The 18,672-nt window shown below is 43.3% G+C and overlaps 1 protein-coding gene across 1 annotated transcript; it reads left to right on the plus strand.

Annotated features, from left to right (window-relative positions):
- The first annotated feature begins 596 nt into the window (after positions 1 to 596).
- MAP1LC3C (microtubule associated protein 1 light chain 3 gamma) lies at positions 597 to 8,505 on the plus strand. The gene is made up of 4 exons (XM_044448407.1): positions 597 to 669; positions 1,125 to 1,180; positions 1,490 to 1,596; positions 6,229 to 8,505. The coding sequence occupies exons 1-4, from the start codon at positions 612 to 614 to the stop codon at positions 6,437 to 6,439; spliced, it is 432 nt and encodes a 143-aa protein (XP_044304342.1). The 5' UTR covers positions 597 to 611; the 3' UTR covers positions 6,440 to 8,505.
- Positions 8,506 to 18,672: the final 10,167 nt, after the last annotated feature.

Genomic DNA, 18,672 nt, shown 5'->3' on the forward strand with positions numbered 1-18,672 from the left:
AGCAGCTCCTTATCTTCCGAAAGCCGGGTCATCGGATTGCAGCCTGACTCTTTAGGTCTTGGTGGCCGCAATCCTATACATGCTGAGACAGACCAAAAAAAAAACCGCGAGTCCCAGTTCACTGGGGACGCTGGGACTTGCAGGACTTTTTTTGTTTGTCTCAGCGTGCATAGGATTGCGCCCTATGAAACCCTTCTGCTGGCAGCGAGCGAGAAGCAGCAAGGTAATAACAAAGGCTGTCCATCCGAAAGACAATTCGCATGAGAACCGGATCACATGTTCTTTCCAGGTCGTATCTTCCAAGATTTCCTGCGCCACCGCACGGAAGCTCACAGTGACGCCATCTGCGCGGGGCCGAGAAGGGGCGCCTGTGGGCGCGCCCGGCGCATCGGCCCCCTTTGCAGCCGCGCTCCGCCCCGCGGCGCCCCTCCCGTGGGCCGGGCGGCGAGGGGAAGGCGCGCCCGGGGACGTGCGGGCGCGGCCTGGGCGGCGGCGCCGCTAATGTCGCCGGCAGGGCTTTATAAGGGGCCCTTTTAAAGCGCGCTCCAGTTGGACGCAAGAGCGGTCCTTATTTGTAAGGGGCAGCCCCTCGCCGGGGAGGGGGCGGTGAAATGCAGCCTTTGCATAGCTGCCACCATGCCCGGCCGTTTAAACAAAGGAAGAGTTTCGGTAAGTTGCTGGGGGGAGAAGTGGAGCTTACTGCGATCGGGTTGTGGGGTTGCCTAGAAATAGGGCTGCCGTCGTATCGGCTGCCGTGTAAGAGGCAGAGGAATAAGCCGCACTGAACTCGCTGGGGGTGATACTTAGCCGACTTGCCGGGGACAGGACTGAGGATAACTCCAGAGGGTCCGTATGAGGGCGCAGTCCAGGTCAATTCCAGCCAAGAGGACTTAAGCCTCTGCTTTTACCTAAGCGAAAGACGCCAGTTTTTTGCGGGGGGGGGGGCTCTTTTCGTTTCTATGGAGACGCATCTTAAGCAGCGTGTTTGGGATTGTAGCGTTGCGATGCGCGCTTAGCTGGACGTAAATCCGAGAGATGTCCGTCGGGCTTACTTTGGAGTAGGCCTGTACAAGATTGCAGTGTCCAAAATGCAGGTGGCTGACCCTTGCCTTTCTTTTGCACAGCAACCAGAGTGGAAGAAGTTGCAGGCATTCGAGGGAAATTCCCAACGAAAGTCCCTGTAAGTGTTTCGCTAATTACTTGCTGCACTAACTCCTGATACTTGCATATTTTAAATAGAGTTCTGGCTGATTCTTAGCACATTTACTCGGTAGCAAGTATCGTTGAAAAGATTGAGAGGAGGAAGAGAAGATTTATGCAAGCTGCCTTCAGTTCCTCGAGTGGAGGAAAGGAGAGTTATAAATACAATAAATAAAATAAAAATTGACATCAGCAGGACTTGCAATGTAGGAGGTGTGCTTAGTATTGCTGCATTTGTCTTTATATGACTTTGTAATAAAATCTGTTTAATTCTTGTATTATAAAACAGGTAATAGTTGAAAGGTATCAGAAAGAAAAATACCTGCCTCTGCTAGACAAAACAAAGTTTCTTGTACCTCAGGAGCTGACCATGACACAGTTCATAACCATCATACGGTAAGTAATAAGCCATTCATGGGCTCTTCATTTTGTTGGGGATTCGTGTTTTTGTGCACGCTCGCTCCTGTAGTCTATTTTTGGTGCAGGGCCTCTGGAAAACTTGGGGACTATGTGCTAATGTGGACTCTGTTACCCAACACCTTTCTGTTACTCTTCCCCTCCTCCCACTGATGCTTTGATGTGACGCAGTCATTTTGAGCCTCCTTGCAAATTATTCCTCCTTATTTGCACAAAGTTGCAGTGAGAAATCTATGCTGGATTAATATGTTTCCATTTACTTCCAGCCACTCTTTTGAAGAAGCAACCTGGATTCTTAAGCCTGGTTTCAGGGGTGCCTGAGCCTTGGCAAGTTTTTACCAAATATATAAAGACGTGGTGTTTAAAACATGGGAAATGATCATTACAAAGATTTGGGTCTACCTTTATTCTGAACCCAAACCTAGAGAGCTATTTTTTCCTTCAAGTTCCAGATTTATTCCCGCTATGTTGTGCTTTATTTAGGGCAAATTGATTTCTTATGTGATGTTGCAAACTGCTTTCGAAAATTCCTAAGTTGCAAAAACTGCCATGACCAGGGGTGGGAGCCACCTAGGTGAAAGCCATTGTGGTGGTTTAAAGTGTAGGTCTGGGACTCAGGCAGTCTGGGTTCTAGACCCCGATCAGTTATGGAACCAACTGGGTGACTTTGGCCCAGTCACAGCCACTCATCCCAACCTACCTCACAGGGCTGTTGTTGTGGGGATAAGATTGAGGGCAAGAAGGGGAGAATGATGTAAGCTGTTTTGAGTTCTTTGTGAGAAAAAGGTGGGATATAAATCTAATTAATAAATACTTATGAAATAGAGATCCAAAGAACCCTGTGTTTGAAAAAAAAAAGCCCATACCTACTGATCCAGTATTCCTCTAGAGTCCCGACTTTCTGGTGGATGTAACCCCAATACTATCCTAGGTATAACTATGGAATGATTTAATTCTAATGAACAGCAGTCCTTCAACATCATAGACTGCCTTGCCCAATTTATGCCAGGCGAGATGATTTCAGTGGAAATGCTGTACTTGAACCCAGAATATTTCAGCTTCAGTCCTTCTATACAGGATGCTTCCAAATGTTGGCTCTTACTGTTAGCAATCAGAAGGCATTGTGCAGGCATTTCATCTTTTTGTCAGTAAAAAGAAAAAAGAAAAGTAGTGGGAAAACATGGAACAGGAATACATGAAAGATGATGATCTCTGAAGCCAGTCATCCCATAAAACTTTGTTAATGAGGCAGGGAAATGATACAGGAAAAAAGCTAATCTAGAAGCAACTTCTGTCTACAAGAGCATGGAGTGTGTGGTGACCGCAAGATTTTAGAGACTCTTCAGTTTTAGGAAGATGCTTGCCCATTTTAAGTAAGAGAAACATAAGATTGTTCCAAAGTCCATATTACAGGAAACCTTTCTGAATTTTATATTTTCAGAAGGAGGGATTCCACAGTTTTCCCTTTCTGTTTTCCAACCATTCCTGGGAAAACTGCAGGTCCAGCCTGAAACAGTTGTATGGCCTGCAGATTCCTCACTCTCACTTCATCTTGAAACTCTGAATACGCAGACACTTTTCACCATCTTGTCATCTTTCCCCTTCCATATTCTCCCCACAATGCCCAAAAAGGCTCGCATAGTTGCATACTTTCCATTTCATTCCACAACAACCCCATAAGGTAGGATATTCTGACAGTGAGTGATTGGCCTGAGGTCACCCAGTGGCCATGAGGTCATGGACAAATGCAAACTAGAATCCAGGTCTTCCAAGTTCCAGTTCAGTTCTGTAATCCGTGCACTGCAGTAGCTTGTACACTGATGAGTTTTTGGCATTTTTCTTACGCTCTTTTCCTTGTGATGCAAGTCTCCAACATGTGCAACCAAAGAGTGCAAGAAAACTAAAAAGGACCCCAAGCTCCAGCCTCTGTGCAAAGCTAGATGCAGAAAATGTGCTGCGTTTCAGCAATCTGCCCTTGATCTGTAGCGAGCAGACTGATCTTTGTGACTTACACATTGTGTGCTTTTTTAGTTCACAACCTTTTCATAGTAGAGGGTTAGGAACTCATTAGACAGGTATTGACTTTCTGCAGTGCCATCCTTTTGTCTTTGCTAACAAAACAGTGTCACGTCGTGCTGTTCTTCTACTTTAAGACAACCCCTCCAAACCCCCATGTTTTTCTAAAGACAAAATTTGCTTTTTTCAGCAGTAGCTGCTTGTTTCCTTCATCCAGATAAGGAGGAAAAGGTAATCTTGCAGTGCCCTTCTATTCCCAGAAGTGTCTCTTATCTCTCATCTCTGGGTGTATTCCCCCCCTGGGAAAAACAGAAAAGGTCTTGATCTCCCAAATTCCCCTTCAGTACTCTAACCATTATACCACACTGAGTTTACATTATAGATAGTTGGATCTTTCCTAAAATGTGCAGCTGGCGTTCTCCCCTTGCTACCTATAGGATCTTATCTGTGTAGGGTTTTGGGTAGGAAGCCTGTTAAGTGTCTTGACCCCCAAAAGCCCAGGAACATCCAGCTCCACATCATTGCTAAATTGCGAGCCTTGGGGCCTGCTTCCACATTATCATTATTATTATTATTATTATTATTATTATTATTATTATTTAAAACATTTCTATGCCGCCCCCATCACAACAAAGCCTCAGGGCGGCTCACAACAAAAACAAAACCATATAAAAATTATACAATAAAAATATTAAAAGCCAGTGCATCTCGGCTTTAAATTTTTTTTAAAAAACCTACATAATAAATTAACAATTAAAATAAGTTTTAAATAAAAAGGTCTTAGCCTGGCATCAAAAAACAAATAATGATGGCGCCAGGCAGACCTCTCTGGGGAGCGCATTCCATAGGTAGGGTGCCACCACAGAGAAAGCCCTCCTCCGGGTACTCACCCTCCTAATATTCACAGAGGGTTCCTGGAGAAGGGCATCTGTTGCTGATCTCAACAAACACATCAGAAGCAACTATCTCAGTCCAATAAACTGACTTATTAGACCAGTTTTGCTCTTGCATATGCACCCCTCCCCTTCTCCTCCTGCAGCCAATTAAAGAACCATGGCTTCCACTTACACCCAAACTGGAAACCCAAGGCTTAACTTTGGGCTATAAACCAGAATCAGATCCTCATTTCATAGCCTGATTTGTTATCTGATCCAGTTTTGTTATAACAGGAAAACATGATTTAGCAAAAGCTGAAATTGTTTAGCTGCAGTGCAAGAAGGAAAGGAGGGGAGGGAAGGAGGAAGCACATGTGCAAAGCACCCAGGCTGAACTTGCTGTGGCTTGATTGCTGTCCCATGGGTGCTAAGCAGGGTTTGCCACGGAAAAGTCTCCCCAGCCTCATGCATTCAAGCAGAACATCTGACGGGCCCTGTGGTGACATATTGGTCTTGCTTGAGCTGCCGTCTCCCAGCCGACCCTGCAAAGCTAGCAATGCGATGCTGTTAGTGATTTGCTCCAGAGAACATCTTGCTGTGTTCAGTGGGACTTGTTCCCATGTAACGTGACTGAAGTTAAGCCTGAAGCCCCACCCTTGGCTTCTCGGGGGGGGGGGGGGGCGGGTGAAACACCACTTGTGCTTTGCATCCACACTGTACAGAATAAAATATTCAGGCTGACCTGCTGCACAGAATTGCAAAGACACGGCTTTAGATCCCAGGTATGCCTTCCATGCATGGGAGGGCTCTGCTCACGGAAGTTCCCCTGGCCCTCTGTGTAGCATATTTAAGGAACCAGAGGACCCATCATGAGCAGAAGGACGGTGAAATCTGCTTGCACCAGTCCAGTCACATGTGCTTAAATCCCAGGTGTTAGATAGAAACTTTCAAAAAGTAGGATTTAATGAGAGAGAAACATCTCCTTTAAAAATAGATGCAGCTGATTCTACCATACAGTGTGTTATGGCTGCATAAAAAAGGCATTTGGCTACCAAGTTTCATACCTGAGATCAACAATGCATGTGACCTTGCTAACTAGTCTTACAGTGATGGATCCCAGTACATTGGAAAATGGCTATGTAATCATGCTTATCTGAAAGCTTTGTATTTTATCTACATAAGTTCAGTATTAATATAATGCTGCATCTCAATGTAATTCCTGGCTCATTTGACAACTCTGAACAGCTGAAAGCCCCCAAGATCTGTGTGAACAATCACTGGTTTGCACAACTTTATATATGATTGCCTGATTATTTTGCCTTGAACAGATGTTTACATTGTGCACATCGCTAGTCAGTCTGTGCTTGAACCAGCCTCATGTTTTAAATACAAAAATATTAGAGTTTGAAAGAGAAATATAAGCATAAAGCAATCAACTGTGAATGGCTTGCTCACCTTCAAATGGTGCCACTATATACATGGAAATGGTGATTGGAAAGGATAGAGCCCCTGCTTCTGATATTGTCTGCTAAGGAATCTGGCTGCTTAAGTGGGCACAAACCATTTACAATGGATGGCAGCACATGTGAATTCTGTGCCTATGGTAAACGAGTCTGGCTGACTTGCTATGACCAATGTAACAAAACCAGCATCTTGGAATATTAGGAGACACACAATGAAAAAACTTGTACATTTTAACTGTGTTTTCTATTTTATCCAGAAGCAGAATGGCACTGAGTGCTACTCAAGCTTTCTACCTGCTGGTAAACAACAAGAGTTTAGCAAGTATGTCTCTCACCCTTGCCGAAGTATACCGGGATTACAGAGATGAAGATGGCTTTGTCTACATGACTTATGCTTCCCAGGAGATGTTTGGAGGCTTCCTGGCCATTGGCAAAGTACAACATAAGGAATGTCTCCTAAAAACTTAAGCATTCTCTCTGTTGCAGCTGGGCAGCTTAGCTGTGAATCATGCATGTTACTTGAAGATGAAAGGTGCTCTGTCCAGTTGGGCTCTGAAAGATTAACGGCACAGGAGTTGGCACGACCCAGCCAAAGAAGCCGTCATAAAATAAACCATCGCAGGCAATGACATGGACAGATATTTTGTAGTTGGCAGCTTGTTTGCCAAAACAAAGGGACCAGGAGTATGTTTCAGTTATGAAACCATTTTTAAACGTGTTATTACAAGTGGAAAGCAGTGGAAAGCAAATAAGCAATTTTTAAAACCAGGTGGGCAGGAATTGTCTGCTTAGCAGCTAAGAATTCTATATGCACTATAGACTCTTCCATAGTTACTGGAGCATTCCTTGTTTCTAAACTGCTTGGCTGAGAATGGCGAAATAGAGCCATTGTCTGCTTTTCTATGTCCTTGCTTCCATCAATGCCTCCAAGAGAAATACTGTCTAAGAGGGCATTGAACCGTTAACTTTACAAGATCCCTCCTCCTCCAAACAGGATTTTACTCGCTTTCACCACACAGCACAGCCCAGCTCCCTCCATGGGGATTTGGTCAAGAATGCAAGTACTTATGTGACAACTTGCAGCGGCTTGACTTGGGTAGAGGAGGAGGGTAAACCTCTTGTGTTGAGGCAGCAGTTCTTGCATCGCTAGCAGTAGCTTTATCGTGAGGCTGTTGAACAGCCTTGCCTTTTGAACTCTGTCCTGGGCTTTGACTTAATTTCGGAAGATAAGAGGAATGTACAGAAGTGAAGCTTGTTTGTCCACCAGATATTTCTCCCTATTGTAGCTCAAATAGTGCAAGGGGATTAGGAGCTACCTAGACCAAAGTCTGCTGATAGAATTAACCCTTTAGCAATGCAGTGCTTAAGAGGGCTGCATCTCAGTGGAACTTAACTGACTTGCATTGCAAACCTGCACAGCAGTCCTACACAGGTCTGTTCAGAAGTAAAGGTAATCCCAAACCCTAAGTGCCTTATTCCTAGGTAGTTGGGTATGAGAATACCCAACTACCTAGGGTCTTAATAGGATGACTGTTCTCCATCTTTACCAAATTGCTGCAATGGGGAGGGAGTTGTTTCAGATGTAGATGTTCATGGCTGAAAGAGTATTTTTAAACGTGATTACCGTGAACTGGAGATGAACATCACCTTGCTGTGCCATCCAGCTTGGCTCAGTTGCTAACTCCAGGCAAAACTGCTGTGAAAACTGACCCTAAGATAAGCAGTACCAAATCACCATGACCAGTCTAGTGCAGCCTGCCTGGTTCCTCGTAGATGTTTGAACAGCAACGCCCATTGGCTATGGCTGATACGAACTAGGAGGCCAAAACTTCTGTAGCAGCCCATCTTGCGGGAGGCTGATTGAATAGAACTAAGGTAAGGATCCTACTGGAGTGTATCTGAAGCATTTTGCAAAATGAATATGAGCTTCGATATGTTGAGAACTAGAACTGCAACTCTTATTCACCTGTATTTTTATACCTACCAGTTGTGTACCCTCAAAGCCATGTTCCTTTATCCTTTTTATGTTTGACCTGCACTTTCTCTTTGAAGAAACCTTGTGCTGACCTATAAATTGGCATGCATTCCTGCTTAAAAAGAAGACCGTGCGGATGTTGTCATTGCTGTCCCAACTGCATTTGCAACTCTGCTTGCAGCTGGTGTGGGCACTTACAAGCATATGTATTTTGTTGAATGCCTTTTGGTTGTATTGGGGGAAGTTGCTGTTCTAGTGAGTTTTAGACATCATGGAACTGACGGTGCTTTGGAAGAGCCACAAAAATACATGCAAAAGATGAAGACTCGGAGTAGCTGAAATGGAGTTGTCACAAGGGAATTTTTGGTTGTAGCTGTCTGCTTTTTGTTTTCATCTCTTTGCTATATGAGAAACTCAAGTCAAATTGTGCTTTCAAGTTTTTAAACTCTGCATTGCTTCTCAAGTAGTCATCCTTGTTTCCCTACAGGAAAGGGTTGAAACAGTGTGGTATCACCATGCTAAGGATTGACTGAAGGAAAAATAAAATAATGCAATTCTGTGTCTCTGGTCTTATTGAGCTTCTGTTAACAGGAGAGGGCCAGCATGCTCTCAGCACAGACCAACTACAAAGTCTAACATTTCCATAAGGACTCCTATAAGTTGGGTAGATTAAAATTTATTTTTTGTTTATTTTTGCAACTGGAAAGAGTTCTTTTGACTGATAAATGGTTGCTGCCATTAACAAACTGATAACCAATTTGCTGTAGTGCCAAACTAAGGATTGCATGGTATGACTAATATCGGGAAAAGGGTCAGTTTTCTAGCATCTGTTGGCCACAGCATGAAATAAAAAGGGAAAGCTCACTCAAAATACCAGACACAGCATAGGAATAAAGAAGCTGCTTTTAGGCAGCTTTGCCATGGATCCTTCATTCCACACGGTTGTCATAAATTTGTAATGCTTCAGTGTTTTCGCAGTGCTGCGTCATCTTGTCTTATCAGAGCTGCAGTGTACTGTGTACAAAGGGGTGGATGCCCCGAGCACTTCTTTTTAGGAAGAACAGTTTAAGAGACAGTGACCAACCAGGTGGGTGGATCTGTAATAAATGCACATTTGCTGTAGGCATCATCTCTGATTAGCACTGTAATTTTCTGGCACTTCTTAAAATAATGAATAAATTATATTTTGCTATTTTAGTGTAAGTTTTATAGTAGTATGACCTGAAAAATAGCAAAACTCACTATTTTAGCAAGACAGCTAATGAGAATGACTGGAAAGTTCTTATTTTTAATTAGCAGTAGAACATGTCCATTTTCAAAATAATTTAAAAGCGAAACATATTTTTGGTCACCTCCATTACCCACCTTGCTAAAATGTTGGTGACTAAAAATACAGATATTAAAAATACTAGCATTTTAGAAGTATATCATTGCCCACCTCTTTGCTATAATGGTAAGTGAAAAGGATCCTGCGTCCCTGTGTTGCATTATATTATTATTGGAATTTAGCATAATAAACAGCGTAAGTGTTTTTACTACTGTAATTTTAAGAAAGCTGGAAAATGGTTTAAAGTTGTGTCAAAAGATTGACATTGCAGTTATTATTTTAAAACATGAAAAAAGGCATCCTCCTCAAATGTGTAATGGAAATGTGTGCCTGAGTTTTGAGAAGTTCCTCTGCTTGGCAAGTCACTGAGCATGTCAAAACCACGCCCCTTAAAGATGGGAGGGTGGCACATAGGAAACTGATGTAGTTGGAACATAGTGCACAGTGCATACAGAAAATGCATAAATTCTCCAGATCATGCAAAAATTCTGTAATAATTCTGTTTGTGGCTTACAGAGGAAGACTAATGATTTGCTGGAATTCATCTGTAGAACCCAAAATGCTACTTTAAAAGCAAAAACCAGTGTGGACTTTAATTGGTGTTAAAAATCAAGACTCATCACTGAATAATTCTAAATACACATTTGGGGTCAAGATGCACTGGGGTCAATGTAACCAACATTTCTAATTTTAGGACCCCATGCAAATTTTCAGGGGACATTTAAATATTCACTATTCATAGTGCAGTCACTGCAGTGATGGGAGGTGCACCAGGCACTCTGAGAATGTGACTGTTTGTTTTGTTCTGATCATAATTAGCATCCTATGGCACTCTTAAGTGCTTAAAAATATTGTATACCTTGTCTAGTTGTCTTTACAACAGCCCTGTACTGTGAGTCAGCGTCACCAATATCACAATTGGAGCAACTGAGGCTCAAGGAGAGCAAGAGGTCTGCCAAATGAGGTCATGGCAGAAGCAAGGTTCACAGTGGGGGCGATTATGATCAACAGGGCCAGTTTCTCCCAATAAAGCCCAAACCAAATCCCCTCCCCCATCTGTCTGTCTGTAATCTCCCCTGGTCCTGGTGACTTCTTTGTAGACAGTGCCACAGCCAGCCAGCCGTGCAGTCTGCACAGCTACGGGCACGATTGGCTGGGAAGTTTTCTTCTACAGGTCTCACTAATCCCAGTGGAGGTTGTGCCAGTGCGATGCGCCCCTACTTTTCAGAGGAGAGGGAATGCATCCTTTCCCTAAGACCTCTTGAATACATGTATACTTGAATGCAGGTGGGCAGGAAGCAACTTGCTCTCCCTACGTTTTGGACTTCAACGTCCAGAGGCTCCTGCCAGTGCGGCCAATGGCCAGGGATACAGGAGTTAAATGTTCAAAACATTTGGAGAGCTCCTTGCAGCCCCTCAGTCCATACTCTGCCCTGCAAACTGTAGACTGTTCATTTCAGCTCTTCAAAGTAAAGGATCCTGCTCTCCCAGAGTGTTACAAATTCAGTTAAAGACCCTCCTTACATGTAATAGTCAATCTTTACAGATGGCGAAATGGGTATCTGAGGAGTCATGCTCCTTTGAGGGGTAGGTAGGAATCCCAGCTAGAGTGATAAGTTTTTAAAAACAAGGAAGAGGGGAATAAGGTTTGAAAAACCATAAACTGTATCTGTTGATAATCCCACTACTATGTGTTAAAGCTTGATAGTAAGTTTGTACATGCACCAGAAAGCAAAAGCATGTTTCCCTATTTATTAATATGATTCAAGAGAAACTTTGATCTTACAGATGGTTTGCCTACACTTTGATACCGTGTCTCCAAGGTATCATGAAATAAGTGTAAAATGGTCCCACGATTACACTCCACATTTTGCACTCAATTGAGCACAGCTGTTAAATGTTTTTTTCAAGAGAGTGGAGAAATGGAGCTGCTTCCCTAGGCATGGCATGGGAATATACATTCATTTGCAATTGGAGTATAATCATCAGTTATCTAGGCCTTGCCTAGGGAGGGGGAAAAGGTAATGCATATGTAATGGGTGTGTGTGTGTTGCATTGTTCGGTGTCCTGGTCTGCAGCTTAGAGGTTCTGAATCTTTATTCCTTAAACACTTATTATAAAATATATTTATTAGTCTTTTCCTAGCCCAGCTGGAGTTCCCAGGGATTGAACTTTCATCCCATCCAAGCCCATAAAGACTGCTTTGTGACCCCGTGTTGGCTTGGTTTGACCCATCACCCCTTTGTGGTTCCGGGTGAACCACGAGCACTGCTGATGGGCTTCTGTACGTGGCTCTGTTGGATCCATGCACAGTGGATCCCATCACACGTAGCTGTGCTGGAAACACAAGTAGCATGCTTCAAGAAGCCAGCTTCAAGGGACCCGTTCCTCGCCGCTCTTCCCTCTACAGTTGGGGTGGCAGGGCTGCATCCCTTGCCACACCCTATCCCAGCTGGACCAAACCAGCACATTGAATTGGGATTGGAAACATCTAGGAAGCCACTGCAAGGGGCCAGAATTAGTCTTTCATGCTCAGACTGCCTCAGTCTGGCTGCCTTGGTTTGCTGTGCTGGCCAGAACTGGTGGGGGATGCAGTCTAATAAAATCCGAAGAGCTACACATTCTCTGCTTCTGCTTTTTGTCGTATGTTCAGGCATGATCTGTGAGCACAGAATCCCCCTAGTCCTTCCAGATTACAATCAGATTATCTGGCTAAGTGTAGTGCTTTTTACACAAATATCTGTCAATTTGGTATCCAAATGTATTATAGATACAAAAATTCCAGCCCACCCCCATCCCTACAATGTAACTAACACAAACTCCACTCAGCACAGATCATGCCTTCACCAGTTCCTGAGTCGCTGCCTGTGCACCCGCAGCCAGGCTTGTGCCCTGCAGCTTCAGCCTTTTATGCCTAGAAAAAACATCAGAGGAGAGCAGAGATGCCCTGTCTAAAAGAGCTCCAAGTCAGGGTGCACCCTCACATGCCTCCCCACCAGCAGGCTTCCCTCTCTACAGACCGAGCAGGACCTCTCCAGCCACTCTCTTGAGGAGCAGATCATTGCCCTTTTAATTTAATGTTGTCTGTGTTTCTGGGCATTTTAAATTTATTTTTATTTTATCTAGGAAATTTCTATGCCGTCCCATTCGCCGAAGCCTCAGGGCGGCTCACAAACATAAATAAACTTCGTTAAAATAATATAAACAGTATAAATTAAGTCGCCCTGGCCAAAGAATAAAATAAATACTAGCAACAGTTAAAATGACATTTGAATAAAAAGGTCTTCGCCTGGTGCCGGAAAACAAATAACAACAGCGCCAGGCGGACCTCTCTGGGGAGCGCATTCCATAGATTGGGCGCCACCGCAGAGAAAGCCCTCCTCTGAGTACCTACCCTCCTAATTTCCTTCACGAGGGTTCCCAGAGAAGGGCCTCTCCCACAGATCTCAGGGGGCGGGCGGGCATATATGGACGTAAGTGCTCCTTCAGGTAACAAATCTTCTGGCTGACAGCTGACATGACAGTAAGAATTAAAAATTCTTTCTTTATGTTAGCCACCTTGAGAAGGTTTGGCCCTAATAGACACCCTATAAATATATAAAATAAAACCAGGGTGGGGGGGGGGTTGTTTGTTTGTTTGTTTGTTTTGTTTTCATCTTTATTGCTCATGGTAAGCTTAGCTGAGGGATCTGAGATAATTTTGCACAGAATTCCTCCCCTACACCCATCTTATAAATATTACTGATTTGGCCCAAATCTCATTTACAGATTCACAGCCTATCCAGAGTTAATTTCAGGAAAAAGTATAATTGGTTCCCTAAACACAAATGCTATCAAAGAGCTTAGTCGAAGAGGCAGACTTTAATTAAGCTTAGATTTCCTCTGTTCCAAGTGATCTGCTTCTTGCCTAATGTGAGTCAGCCAGATTTTAAAGCCACCTCCATCCTTCAAGTGTCTACCTAGAAAATTGTGTGGGTTGACAAATCTATTTCATGGTTCTCTCTAATTAAACAGGGATCATTTCTCCTGAACTCCAATTACATCACTCTATTGCATCATTCCAGCTCCTCCTGGCACCTCTGCCACCTGGTGCCCTCCAGACACTGGGGAAAACTAAACTAGGGGAAGGATTCATCAGTAAGTGGTCCAAAAAAAATCACACAGTTGTAACACTCATTGTGGATTTATTTTCAGTGTTTATGTGCAGTTGAATGACAAGCCTTCTCTCCAAGAGGTTTTAATGGAGGAGCATCCAAAAACAACATAACCAGACACATGGAATTTGACATAGGACTGGTCACTAAAATGTGCTATATGTGGGCTGATATTGTTTCCAAAAGATGCTCCTTATTTACACTTAGATCACACACACAGAGAGAGATTACTGTTCCAGTGCAGTGACTGCTCAACAGGGTTTACAAAGGGGAAACACTCATTAGATGACACCCAAAATCTCTAGCTAATCTCTGGTCAAACATCAGCTTTTACTCAGGTTAACACAATATGGAGGCTTTGCTCTAATCCCTTTCACTGTGCAGTAGATGTTGGCTAGCACATCACTGTTATGCTAAGACAATAAAGAATTGAAGAGAAAGTAAAATTCAAGTACCAACAATTTCACATGATAAACAGCATTAGGAATGTCTCAGTAAAGGACTTGATGCACCTTAGAATGATCTTGTTACTGCTTTTTGTTTCCAAACCTCTCTCTGTTACTTCAGTATTTTAAGCCTTCAAGCAATTCCTCTACACCACAAGGGATGCTAGATTTCCTGAACCTTCATCTATGGAGTTTCTGATTAGTTTGGGGCAAGTCACTTAATGAGGTGTCCACTGCACACCTCATAATCCCATTCCATATAAACAGGCTAAAAAATCTGGATGTTTGGAGTGGTTTAATGTTTTATTTTCACAGAAAGCATATTCTAGATGTCACAGTTACCATGATTACTTAAAAATCAATGTGCCACCATGATGACTTATAATCCCACTGCAGCAATGCATGCAGCTAATGAACACATTGTACATCTACATCATGCACAATGCTCTACTTTCTTGCCTGTAGCTGAAGCAGCCAGGGAGATACTTCATTTTATGTGGAAGAACAAGATGATGAACAGCTGCACAAATTATGTCAGAGGTGAGGATTTCAAGAGGCTGTTTCAAGGTGCCTTAGGTGCCTTAGGCAAATACCATAACCACATCTTGGATCAATTAACCTGCATGCTGCTTCAACCTTGCACAATCAATTTCTGATTAGCGTGTCCCCAGGTTCATCCATGGCATGAATATTGAAACACTATGGGTTAATTGTGGACTAAGCAAACTACAGTTAACCTAAGAACTAATTGTAGGTTAACTGGGTTGTTTAACCCACAAGTAACCTATAGTGTCTAGTTCACATGTTTTTAATTAAGCCCCAGATGGGCCAGTCAGAGGTTGATTAGTCAAAACTGAAGTGTCATGAGCTGCAACATGGGTTAAATACTGCAATTGTTACATGTAAACTGCATCTAGGTGCAAGAGTTTAATTCAGTGAAGTTCTCAACAACAGAACACACACACCCCACACAAAATCATAATATTCCCAAGAGTCATATCAGTTAAAAGATGTAAAAGGCCACACTGACAATACAAATTATCTGCAATTCAAAAATGACAACACAGGACATCTAAGAAAAGCTTTTAAAATATATTAAACTCTGTTTTTACACATCGGTGGTATCACATATATCATAGATTTGCAGACTTTCAATTCTAACAGATACATGTTTGAGTAATAAATTTCCACACAAATTAGAAAAATAAAAAGGACCGGTAACATATCTGCCTTGGCTAATATGTGGCTCTGATGATCTGAGAATTTTTAAGAAGTGCGACTCATATTGCTTTAGCAGTATCATAGTTTGACCTGATCCTAGTTAATGCACCTTCACAAAGAATCCTAAAAGTTTAATCCAGGCCAGCAGTGACATGCTTTTCTTGGTTAACTTTTACCAGTAGATATAGAAGAGGTACACAACTGGTTGGGTGCACAACTTTCAGTTTGATAGTGATGCCAGCAATAAAATACTGAACTATTTAACTGGTCAGGGCAGTTTAGCACACCCAGAACTCAATGATCTGTATTGAAGGGGCAGTCCTTACCCATGCAAAATATGCACTGCTTTTCATTCAAAGTAGGAAGCAATCAAGAGAACATTTCTCCAATTACTGATAAGAGACCATCTTTATAAAAGAAACAGTTATTCATAGTCATCAGATAGGACTCACAATGCTCTCTTAATAAATTTTATCTGATGTATCTGTAACAATTACACTGAGGTTATTTTGAAAGACAAATTTCATGAATTTGAACACCACCTCCCCCCTCTGAGTTTCTTTGTATAGACTGTTGAATTGTTTAGTTACATATACATTTTCCTATATTTCTAAATTATTAAATAATCCAGCCATACCTGCAGAAGCTTCAGCAATGGAACCACATGTAGCCTTCAGACCATTCCACTGCTTCACAGTGCTAGCTGTCCTCAGCAACCCTTACCATTTAAAATGAGTGATGCTGTAATCGATGCATTTATGTTTTATCAGGTAAAGGTGATATAATTTTTGTTTACCTTGATGAGTGACCACTGTGGAGTGATGGCCAGATGATGCTTGTAGCATGAGGTGAAGATGACATTTGACTGCTGGGATATTTTTTCTCCTGTGGGTGTGGGTGGAAGGTGGCTCCCGAGACAGATTGCTCCAGAAATATAACGGATTTATTTGTTCTCTGTACATCCTGACTTTTCTGTGAGGAACCCAAGGTGCTGGGCACATAATCCTCCTACTCTTCATTTTATTCTCATAAGATTGTTGTTAGTTTGAGAGTCATTTAATGAGTATCCCAGCCAAATGGGCATTAGAACTTTTAAGCACAACACCATACTGGCTCTTGAAAAGTTGGGAGGTGCAGTGAACCCAGCATGAAAGAAATGAGCCTGGATGTTGTAGCTGGTTTAAACAAAAGGCCGGGGGGTGGGGTGCGGACAGGTCAGATTGGCTAATGTTTGTTTTGGGGGATCTGATGCTGTTTTACAGATTGGTGGGTGACTCCCCATGCCAAAACACAAAAACTTGTCACTTCTTGGAAGGGATCGGCTTCTGTGATGATTGCCCCAGAACAACTGATAGTTCAAAGAAATGGGTAACCACCTGCACAAAACATGCACTTATCTTGCAGCTGGAGTGCCTAACTGGAGCTGTCCAGTCCACCTTTGAAGTACCCCTAGTTTTGTAAGTTATTTGATTTTTCAGGATTAAGTCTTCTCACAAAGCAGTTGTACCTTTACTGATTTAAGCCGATTTACTGATTTTAAAGGGTATTTTCCTCCTGCCTAAATGAAACATAAACTTCTGTCTTAAACATATGGACAAGCCTGGCATGAGCACTGCAGCCACTGTTGCTTATTTCAGTCATGGTAGGTTAAAGTACATGTCGGTCACCCTTTCAAACATTCAACCTGTAGCAGGCAATCACGTAACTTACTGTGTCATGCAAACCCAGCAAGTGTGGCTTAAACAACCCTCATATAAGCCTAAGACAGCCCATGGGTTATATGAAAGTTAAACAGGGCTCACAAAGGCTACCCTCCTGAGGTTTGTCTCACAAATTTAAGCCATGCTGACCGCCCACTATGGCTTGAATATTCAAAATATGCCTTGGACGGCAACAGGCATGCAAACTCAGACCCAGCAAAAACTTCCTATAGACCAAAGGGCTCTTCCTGTCAGTGAGAGACCTTTGCTCCAGTGGAGCATTTCCGCTGGCTGAATGGAAGAAGTGGCAATCGTGACTGATTCCCACCTCCTACTGTTCCCGATGAGCCCATCTGGAATAGTGAGGGAGCTGGTAAGGGCAGCAGAGAGAGGGAAGTGATGGAGAGTAACAGAGCGAGGAATGCTCACCTATGCTCTTGCATGATAAGGATGTTAGTTCCAATCCATTTACTCAGATCTAAATCATACAGATATCCGTGGAAGTTACTCCTAAGTCATTCTGTCATTGCAGAAAGGGTTTGCATTTGCATTAGGCACATAGATTCTGTTCTGACTTGCAACAAAGCATCTCACTGATACGCCATTTTAGACCAAGTGAAGGCATAGTCGAGACTGCGAAGGTTCTCACCCAGCACATCTCCCTTGCCTTACAAATGCATCAATTCATTGAAAGGGATGGAAAGGAAAAACAACCGAAAAAAATATCCAAAGCAAGCAGCAAGGTCATCTTTGCTGAGGAATATGAAGCTGTTAATATTTTACATGGTAGCTGCTTATATGGCAGGTTTATGGGCAACACATACTGATATCTAATCTTTTCTGAGCCAAATATTTAAAAACTTGTCTAGTGATATTCCACTGTTTACAGTGGATGTGTCTGATATTCGCAATACCTTCTGAACAAGCACATTTCTGGCAGCACGTTTTAAGTATTACCTCAAGTCGATCAGCACTAATTTGGTATCTGTAAAAGGTCTGTCTGTGTTGTAATGGCTCGCTATTAGAGCAACCCTTTTCCAAAGCCAGCTGCTCTTTACTTCTCCTGGTGAAGCTCTTACAAGCACCTGGATCACGGTGCAAAGCCCCTGAGCCAAAGGAAAGGCCACTGCTCTGCTCAGCGACCAGGGACATGTGTGACTTACAGAAAGCCGCGGGCTCTTTCGCCAGCATCTCCAGACGGCTGGGAAAGACCCATGGACAGAATCCAATGGTCCTTTTTCCCTCTATGCAGTGTGCTGTGTGAGTCTGTAACATGTGAGCTTGATGAATTGTTGCATTATCAGAACAACATTCGATATACCTATTTAGCACACGATTCTGAGTTGCAAGTTCAAATACTAGCTTCAGACATGTGTATGGTGGGGAGAAAATGTGTGGAAGCTCGTATTTTAGGATGTAAGAACTGCTGTGGAAGCTTGAATGAAAGTTGGGCTACACGTTCCTGATCGAGGTTGACCACTCCAGGCGCAAACTGTGCCTCCCCTGCAGCCCAAGTGCTCGGTTGTCCTGCAGATCCCCGGGAGGAGGCACTGGGGCAAGGCTGAGCAGAGGATTTGCCAGTGTCAGAGTGACCTGGTGAAGTTTCTTGGGCAGAGCGTGAGAGCCAGCCCACCAGGGAGAGTTCAGAGTTGGGGGGAAGGCGATGGAGCCCCTTGACCCTGTCAGGCCTGTCCAGCATTTCAGCCATCTGGCCCTCAAGCAGGGAGAACTGCCCTGAGGGTGGAGGCAGAAGCTTTGCTGAAAGGGTGGGAAGGACGGGAAGTTTCAGGTTAGACTCAGCTCTTTACATGGCCAGATGCCTCTCCCACATCTCTGAGAACCAGTGTGGTGTAGCGGTTAAGAGCTCAGGGCTGGGAT

This window comes from Varanus komodoensis, unplaced genomic scaffold (genome assembly GCF_004798865.1).
Source record: "Varanus komodoensis strain SLA01 unplaced genomic scaffold, ASM479886v1 scaffold1, whole genome shotgun sequence".
Classification (NCBI taxonomy): domain Eukaryota; kingdom Metazoa; phylum Chordata; class Lepidosauria; order Squamata; family Varanidae; genus Varanus; species Varanus komodoensis.